At 34.2% G+C, this 9,753-nt stretch overlaps 1 protein-coding gene across 1 annotated transcript; it reads left to right on the plus strand.

The window, feature by feature from the left end:
- Window positions 1-1,409: 1,409 nt before the first annotated feature.
- On the plus strand, window positions 1,410-9,275 carry LOC101204357 (dnaJ homolog subfamily C member 8). Its single transcript, XM_004139032.3, has 9 exons — window positions 1,410-1,748; window positions 5,479-5,569; window positions 5,685-5,745; window positions 5,883-5,960; window positions 7,177-7,250; window positions 7,932-8,045; window positions 8,148-8,255; window positions 8,751-8,789; window positions 8,876-9,275. Exons 1-9 carry the CDS (start codon window positions 1,645-1,647, stop codon window positions 8,960-8,962), a joined length of 756 nt encoding a protein of 251 aa, XP_004139080.1. The 5' UTR covers window positions 1,410-1,644; the 3' UTR covers window positions 8,963-9,275.
- The last annotated feature ends 478 nt before the right edge of the window (window positions 9,276-9,753 follow it).

Here is a 9,753-nt window from a genome sequence, read left to right on the forward strand (position 1 = left end):
TTTCAATCCATCATTTCTCTACCTTCCATCAAATAATGTATTATTGATAATTTAGGTTAGTGATAAGTTCTTAATAGGAAGTTTTGCTTATTAGTCTTATCGTGTTAGTTGAGCTATTTTCATCGCTTAGCCAACGTAAGTCGCCAACTATCCGAGAGAATAAGTAACAAGAACGTGGCTAATGCCCACAATTTTGCAAGATAACTTCCATCATTTATATCCCGAAAGGTGAACAAGTGTGGGCACCAGGCACCAAGAGGTTCTGTTCTTAATCGCAAAGTTTTATACGTCTCATAAGTGAACTTTTCTAGATATATCTCGTCTCCTAGTCATATGGATTTCGAAAGGCAACCATGTGTGGCGTGGCGTTTAATACTCTGAGAGGAGCAAGCCTTAATCATAAGCTGGTTGAGTAAGTTATGTCGCATCAAGGCTATTGTGTTGCTTAATTGTGTTATAATGCATATACATTCTTCCACTCTTTCTCACATACAAGTTGGTTCACATATTCATCTTGCATCCATTTCCACCCCTTTACAAAATCTCTAGGTATATTTAAGTAGTGTTATTTCCAATATTATTCTTTATATTTGTTAATTGTTTATTCTTTTATACTACCTAATTGAGAAGTAGATCCTAAAGCTAATATCTTGAATCAATTCCCTGTGTTCGACCTTGGATCATCTAGGTAAACCTACTATTTCGTTTATACTTGGACAAACAATAGAAAAACTTGTACTCAACGAGAACTTAGTAGTTATGTGATGAAGAGGTACATAGTGAGTACTTTGCATACAGTGATCATGACCAACGACTTGTCACATAGAATTAATTGTGCATTTAGATAACCCTGAGTCCGAATGGAAGTGAATATACATCCCACACTCACACCAAGTTTTTGACACTTCCAAACCAAACAAATCCATCAATCTACACGATTGTTTAATAGGGCTTTTCAAAACCATCGTTTATCATGAACTACTTGATTGTGTATCATGAACTACACGATCGTGTATCATAAACTACACACAATCGTGTATCATCATCTACACAATCGTTTACTAAGGTTTTTTCAAACCCATCGTTTATCATGAACTACGTGATCGTATATCATTTTTTGATACACGATCGCATATCATGATCGTTTAGAAAAAAATTACATGCATGCGTGTGGCTGATGTTGATACTATCTATACGATCGTGTATAATTTCCTACACGATTGAGTATCATGATTATTTAGAAGAAGAATTACACACGTGCATATAGTTGATTAATCGCGTGACAAGTGAGACATTTTTTGTATTTTTCATCATGAGGTGAGTTTTTTCCATTTTCTAAATTATTCTATATAGTAGAAATTATATTTTTTTAAAAAAACCCCTCCCTTTAAAATGTAAAACAAAAAAAAAGTTATACTTTACGGATTTCCCTTTAAACGCAACCTAAATCGCTCGAATTGGATTGATTGTGTTGGAATTTCGGGTATCCGATTTTCTCACAGTCCATCCCTTCCCTCTTCTTCAACCATACAACTTCTCAGGAACTCCAGCTGAGTTTGATCCGATCACTTCCCAATTCTCTAAAAAGACGATCAATTTCGACTCTCCAACTCAATCGGAGTCTGAAACAGGACGTTGCTTTTTATGGGTGAGGCCAATAAATCCACCTCCACCGCCGAGGAGGACTTGTTGCTCAAGACTTTCTTCGCCGAGGTTAGCGAAGTTGAAAGAGATAACGAAGTTATCAGGTGTTTCTCTCTCTCTTTCTCTTAATTGGTTATTCCCAAGCATCGTTTTCCTTTCATCTTTTGGTGGTTTATGCCATTAATTCTAGTCAAAAGAGGCATTAGGGTTTGTTGGGGGCTTTCATGTGTTCGATCATCTATATGCTCGTGTTTTTAGTTCTTTACATAGAGGAGTACGAATTTGTTGTGTAATTTTTCTGTTATAGTTTCTTGATCGTATTTGCCTCCTGGGAAATGAGAATTTGTGTTGGTATGCCTGTGGGACGCTTTGTAAACACTTAGATAGATTAGACTGGAACTTTTTTTCCCTGGACAGTCTGCGCCCCTTGCCCAAGGCCCAAGACTTTGGAGACGTCAAGAAACTTTGGGCCTTAGCCAACGGGACTGCCCGTTTAGGGCATCTTTCACTAATAGATTTTGATTGCATGGAATCCTTTTGGAGACAGAAATGCCAATTAAGAATTTAGAATTTAGAATTTAGATAGTTAATAGGGTGATAAGAACTCAACTCTGTTTCATAGAGTAGTACCATGTAGAAGAAGAAACTCTATTGCAAAAGTTTCGTTTGTAGGTGGAATGTGCTTTTTAATTTACTGATGATGAAGTTGAAGCTAATAGAAGAAATTTGTCGATTTCTTTTGAAGCTATGGGGCCATTCCTAGGATCCAATCTCATATAGTCAGAAGAAGAAAAAAAGCAAAAAAAAAGAAAGAATAAGAAGAAACCTGGCATAGCTCTTCACTGAAGAGAGAGTTTGAAAAGCAACTGAAGATATAGGATCGTACAAAGCACTTTGCCTAGATGGATATATGATGGAAATAGTAAAAAAGGGCTGAACCTTTGCAAGATTATATTATCAAATATGAATAGAGATTCCATTTGTGAAAAATGGTTGTGGAGATTGAGAAGAGACACTTTGTGGGACAAATTTGGTGTCATTTGTAAGCTATAAAGCACAGCCACTTTAGTTTAGCTAGCGTGTCCAACATATTACAATTGGTGCAATAGATGTAATTAGCCACTACCTATACATAGTAGGCCCAACATTTGCTAGACATACATGGAACCAGAACACTTGTTTAACTTTGAAAGAAAAATTCATCGAACTAATTTTTAAGCACATAAATGTACAAACTTGTGAACTTCGAATAAATTTGGATTCTATCATATAGAATATAGATTAACATTCCTTATTGAATCTGAGAATAATAATCTATGATGTTAACAAGCATAGTTGTCAGCTCCTATACAAAGCAGACGGTATTTATGAGTGGCATATAGATTTTCATTTTCCTATCGAGATCCTTGGAACTTTATATCAAAAGGTTTTTCATTTTCTGCTTGAAATACCTCCTGTTGGTTACTCTTTAGTTTAGTTTAGAGGATATTTAGTGTGGGAACTTCTCCTATAAGTATATTGCAGTTTCTATTAAGTTATAGGTTTTCTTTTCATCATGATTCATCTGTTGCTGCAGTTGCTTTAACCACACAGCTATGCTATTTGAAATTTTTTCTAGAAGAATGTCAACAACTTTGAGTTTGAGATTATATATTTTTTGTTTTGGTTGTCTTCTGGAGAATGTAATTTTGTTGTGACATCTGTAATGTGTATAAATGTATTTGGATTCAGATCCATTTGTTGTAATTTTTTCCCTTTTTTGGAGATGGGCAAATAGAATATCATAATCAGTCATCATTAGGAACTGCTGTCATCACCAATCAAGAATGGAGATTTGGGGACTGGGAATATGAGAAAAAGAAATTCTATCAAAGCAGACAAACCAAACAAACAAATGAGGATTCTGGATTTGATTCTTTTTTCTGTTCTTGACTTCTCACACTGAAACATTACTGAAGTATAAATTCATCTCATGACTTTTTCAAATCTTCCAACTGGAAGTATTTTTTCGGCTCTTTAGCTGTTTTTCTTGAAGTTTTGAACAAAAGAGAGGTGGTAAGTAAGAATGTAACTAGGAACAACGAAATGAAGTTGATTTTTTTCCCTTAGATGAACGTGTTTGCTTATATTTTTGCAAGTATGGAGTTCAACTACAATAATTTTATGCTAGGTTGAGTTTTTGGCCATTTTTATATGGTAATACTAGAAAGATTACTTTTCTTCAACGTCATTGTCAACATCTCAATCTACTCAAAAGAAGAACATGACATGCCATCAGCCTAAAATACCAAATATGAAGGCCTTATTCTCTTTCTGAAGGCTGGTTTCTGGTTTCTCATTGAGGAAAAAAAATCATTTGGGCAATGATTTGCTTATTTGTGAATATCCACTTGGTTTCATGAGACCGAAGATATGATTTATGTGAAACATGCCTCCTTAACATCTCGTCACCGCTTTTTAAGAGTGGGACAATGAAACATGGAGAATGAGATTGAATTTAAACTTTTGAGATTGGTTGGCAAAGCAAGTTAGGTTACAGGTAATTGGCATGTACTCGAGTATGAAGCTTCAAATCACCATCCCCCACTTGTACTGGGAAAATTTGAGATCAATTTATAACTTTTGCAATTACCATTTAGATTTTATTCTTTTAGATTCGAGTATCTTTTTGAAGTTTTCCTTTTGTTGGGTTGGTTTGTTATGCTCTTTATTTTCTTTCATTTTCCTTAATGTATGCTTGGTCGAAAAGAAAATTAAAAAGAATAAAATGTTGTCATGTATTGGACCCGGATAAGTGAGTATAGAAATCAATGAGTATCCAACAGTCGACATGTAAATGGGAGGGGAGAATGGGACCCATGATCATACCAATTATTTATGAAAAGCATGTAGGTTGAGAGAAGAGGAGGAAAATATATATGTGAAGGTAGGAGTATGTAAGTTAGGGATATTAGTATGTATTAGTAAGGGGCATAAGGGTAATTAGATAGGGACTCATGTATCTGGTTATAAATAAGAGGGTGAGTAAGGAAAGGTTGGCAATTGTTGAGTGATCTAGGGTTAGCATTCTCTGGGGAGATTCCAAGTGCCTTTATACTTGGTTTATCTTGTAGTTATTCCTTTATATTTCAATATATTCCAGATCTTAATTCTAGTTAGTAGGTATCCTAACAGAGTATGTATTGTTGGGATTTTAGGTCATTTTTTTAAATTGCAACTTTCATTGAGAAAATATATATATATATATAAGGACAAATAAAAAAAATCTAAGCCCACAAAAAGGAGCCCTACTGGAGAAAGGGGCTCTGATTATGCAAAATAGTATCTATAGAATAATTACATGATTGAGGCCTAAATGAAAGTTGGACCACCTTATTTTGGTAGGGGTCTTTTGGTGGGCTGGTTTTTTTTGTATGTCTTTGTACTCTTTTGTTTTTTCTTAATGAAAGTTGTTGCTCCTATCCAGAAAAATAAAAAATAATAAATGATGAGGCCTGAAGGGAAATATATATAACCATCTTTGTTAATTTAATTTATGTTCTTTTAAAATCAAATTCAATTGATTTTCTTTTTTCTGGTAATCTTCTTCTGCCCCTATACAACAAGGGTACCTCGTTCCTTCATTTGTACTTAATTTTGTTTCACATTACTATGTTGAACTTTGATAATCTGAATTAGAATCTCCTGTTTGTTTGTCCTTATATTCTTTCATTGATTCTCAATGAAAATAGTTGTTTCTTTAATAATATTAATAATTGATCTTATTTCATGTACCGTCCACAATTATGGTGTTGGTATTATATCTTTCATCACTATTGGGACTTATCTCTATAGGATCCTGTCCTGCTTCAAATTGAACCCATTTGAGTATCTGAAATTACCATTTGACGCAACTCCAGAAGAGGTGAAAAGACAATATCGTAAGGTAATTTCTTGCATGAAATCTGGTCTTGGCAGGTTTTGTTTTATAGGTTGTACAATTGTGTCTTCGATTTTTTGCCAATCATCTAATTCACTTTAAAATAATTAATTACTTGTAGTTATCATTGTTGGTTCACCCCGATAAATGTAAGCATCCACAATCGAAAGAGGCATTTGCAGGTATTTGATTTATGATATTTGAGATTTTCTTTTAACTGTTCATGCATGTAATATTCTGTGTTCGAGGCAATTTAGATTTTATTAAACTGGACTTACATGAAATATCCAACTAAAATCAGTTTGTTGATACTGAGCAGCATTGGCAAAAGCCCAGCAGCTATTACTTGATGAGCAGGAAAGGGATTATATTCTTAGCCAAGTCAATGCAGCAAAAGGCAAGTGAACTAATGCTTTTAGTGATATAAAAAGAATGGGGCTTGAAGGCTGGGGAAAATAAAATTTATGCCCAACTGTAAATATATCTTATCGTTGCATTGTATTTTAGGGGACAATGTTTTCTTAATTGCATTGCATGTAGTAGATACGCGTACAACAGATGAAGACCAAAAAGTACATAGGCACTAACTCATGCCACCATATGAGTTAGGAGAATTGATGTTTACACATATTTAGGGCCTAGTTAGATTGACTAGAAAAAAAATGTTTTTCGAAAAATTAATTTGTATTTAAACTCTTTTTTTATTATTATTAAAAAAAGGGTTAAAAATAAACTTGGAAAGTGGTTCAAAAACTATTTTAATGATTTTGAACACTTCAATTTTTTCTATGACTTGTTTTAAAATTAAACACTTGAAAAGTTAAACCAAACATACCCTTATATTACACCATGCATTGTGCCTGTATTTAGACAGACCTGATCTTGATTGAAGTATCATAATCCTATACTCTCGTTCTGGAGAACATATAAAGCCTAGAACTAACTAGGCTAAGAAGGTTCTAACCTTCAGAAAATGCAGCAACTCTCGAGGAATTGTTTTGGTTAATAAACAAAACACAGAAATGAGTAAAGCCACAAAGTTAAGTGGTTGCATAAACATTGTAAAATGCAGCTATTATTAGTTTCTTATCCTTAACATTGTGGATTGGAAACTAATAATTTATATCTTACAATTTTAGAGTCTAACAAGATTATGGCTGAAGAGTTTAAATTGGATTTACGATTAAGAGTTTTGTGAAACACTGACCTTGTTCTATGTCCTAGTGTAAGTCCACTGATTTCAATGACCTTGGTTTTGAGTCATTCAGTGCCTGGCTTGGCAACCATACCTGTATTTGGTGCAGTAAGATCTACATCCATTTGTGTGTACATATTAACACGTCAATACGTGTGGGTGTCTCTATGGGCTTTTCTTTTAATTTTATCTTTTGTAATTCAGCTGAAATTAGTTGTGCTGAAATGCATGTAGAGCCTAGATTTTCCCATTCACAAGGGTTCTTTTATGGGACCTAGGTCCTTAAATTCTGGATGTTTTGGGATTCATGCCCCCTGGATATTTCTTTTTCAGTGATGTTTCTTGTTTTTCCCGTCTTCTTTTCTGGAGCTTTATGGAGCTGATAGAATTTCTCACTTTTATGTATTTTGAACTTCAGAAGAACTTCTAGCAAAGAGGAAGAAACATTTGAAAAGAGATACAGCTTCTAAAATAAAGTCTTTGGTTGAAGAGGTGAGCTGAATTTCTTTATTAGCCACATTTCATATGTTGTTATCACCTCTTTGTTCTATTTGCATTATCAATGGAGTCCATTTATGGTTCAAATCTAGACTTAGAGTTAGATCTTGAGATTTTCATCTTATTTTAACTGTTTTGAATTAACGAAGGTCACTCTCTTATCAGTTATCGACTTATCATTTTGTGAATGAAAATAAAAATTGTAGAAAGTTAATGAATGTTATTGTGTTCACTATAGTCACGTATGTGATGTCTCAACGAAAACATGGTTCACTAAGAAAAGAACAAAAATAATTAAATTTAAGCCACATAAGGGAAATGTAATTTATAGGCTTCTATATCTAAGATTCTTATGTTTATGTACAATAATATACATCTAACATATAAAAATGGTCCCTCCAACTGGCCTAATTTGCTACCAGCGTAATCTAATCATCCTCTATATGATATCTTTTTGAGAAATATTCCAATTGCTCTTCATTTTTTATTTACAATGCATTAAGTTTGCTGACAAACTAGTGAAATTGAATCGATATAAAGGCTTAATTGTTTGTCCTATCCCACAACAATTTGGCTGGACTGGAGTTGATATATTCACACAATTTATATGTAGTATATGCTATAATTTTGGATTTTGGTTCCCATGAAGTTTAATGCCATGTTGATTTGGCACAGGGAAAATATGAGCAACAGTATGAGAGTACAGAAGAATTCAAGCAAGAGCTAAAATTGAAGGTTCGAGAAATATTAACAGAACAAGAATGGAGGAGGAGAAAGATGCAGATGAGGGTGTGCAGGATGCTCAGATAGTTTTATATTCCTCTGGATTCTTTTATATTCTAATATTTGGTAAGGATTGTTCATAATCTTTATTGCTTTTCTTGCATATAGATTTCTGAGGAAGAAGGCAGATTGAAGAAAGATGAAGAAGAAACAAAAGAAATGTGGAAGAAAAAGCGTGAGCATGAGGAGCAGTGGGAAGGAACAAGAGAACAAAGGGTTAGTATTTAACTTTTCTGTAATGATAAACACTAGATCTAGTCGTCATATAGGCAAGCTGTTCTTTTGGTTCTGTAAGACTGGAGAACCTGTTGGCATACCTACTAGAGGAAAGGAAAGATGACCATTCAAACTTTTTCAGTTAGAGAAATGCCATTTTAATGAAATGAGGCAGAACCTGGTTGAGATATATTGAATTTGTTTCTATGATAAGTTGATAATGGTGGATTACTAGGTTAGAACGGAAGGCTTTTTGCTTGCAGTTTTCTGGTTCTATTACCTGATTCAACATCTTCAAATTTTCTGCTGATCATCGAGTAATCAACTTGAATGTTTAATGTGAAAAAAGACGAGGAAGAATTGATAGCTTTATGCTAAATTTTTAACTTCGAGCTAGAACTATGGAGTTCCGAATCTCTGATTTCTTTATCAAATTCTGAGTGTAACTAGTTTAATTTGCACTTATGCATTTCCTTTTTTCGATGTCATTATCAGGTTTCAAGCTGGAGAGATTTTATGAAGGGTGGAAAGAAGGTAAGATAGTTTATTATACATGGTTTGCGTTGTACTGAGGGATGTCTGATTAAAATTACCATAATTTAAAATTTTCTGTGCCACAGGCTAAGAAAGGAGAAACTCGACCTCCAAAGCTGAAGACTGAGGACCCCAACAAATCATACGTGCAGCGGCCAGTAAAGCGAGGTTAAATTGGATCTATTTTGTTTAAAATTTGCTCTGCAGCCAAGCTCCGGTGAATTCGAGGGAGACTGGATGTACGCTGACACGAGTATGAAATCTTATGATTAGGCTGTAAACTACATAGTTAGAATGCAAATCTTATTTATACAATATCAAAGCTGCAAAAATCCTTTTAAGGTTGGTTTTGTTATATAAATAGAGCATTTGAAGGATTGACTATTGTCATGTCGGAGAACTAATTAGAAATTATGAGATGTTAGAAAACACACCACGACGAGGGGTCGGTTTAAGAGTAACATGTTCGATAGTTGAGTTTTTTGCCGGACCTGTTTTATGAATGACTCCTTCCATGAAGTAACACCTTCATGGAATCGTAACCATGAAATTCTTTTATCAAGTTCATCAAGCATGAACTTGTAGTGGCGTTGGAAGAGCCATCAGGATTGGAGCTGGTAAATTTTATATCTACGTAAAGATTCGACATTGATATTTGAGGATTGAATATCAATATCAATCATCTATGTTGACTACGTTTGTCTATGTTCACTAACATTCGAATATGCTTGGCAGCTATAAACTTGTTGAAGGAGAGCTTATCTCATCTACTTATCCCTTGTGGTGCAAGGTTTTTGTATGAATGACCCATAAAACATAGTATTTTGTCATGAGCGATCTGCAATTATCGAGTTAATGTTTTATAAAATTTTGCACCAATTTAGGGGAACATCCCCCAATTTGGAATTCGAGTAGTACGAACTATTAGTACTTGTGGTCACAAGCACCCATTTAGTCCAATATT

The sequence above is a fragment of the Cucumis sativus genome, chromosome 1 (genome assembly GCF_000004075.3).
Source record: "Cucumis sativus cultivar 9930 chromosome 1, Cucumber_9930_V3, whole genome shotgun sequence".
Classification (NCBI taxonomy): Eukaryota; Viridiplantae; Streptophyta; class Magnoliopsida; order Cucurbitales; family Cucurbitaceae; genus Cucumis; species Cucumis sativus.

What these genes read in the sequence shown, in the direction of transcription:
- LOC101204357 (XM_004139032.3), top strand. Translation starts at nt 1,645, where the DNA reads ATGGGTGAGGCCAATAAATCCACCTCCACCGCCGAGGAGGACTTGTTG. An exon ending in CCAAGTCAATGCAGCAAAAG is followed by an intron (nt 5,961 to 7,176) that starts GCAAGTGAACTA and finishes TTTGAACTTCAG; the next exon opens with AAGAACTTCTAGCAAAGAGG. An exon ending in TAAAGTCTTTGGTTGAAGAG is followed by an intron (nt 7,251 to 7,931) that starts GTGAGCTGAATT and finishes GATTTGGCACAG; the next exon opens with GGAAAATATGAGCAACAGTA.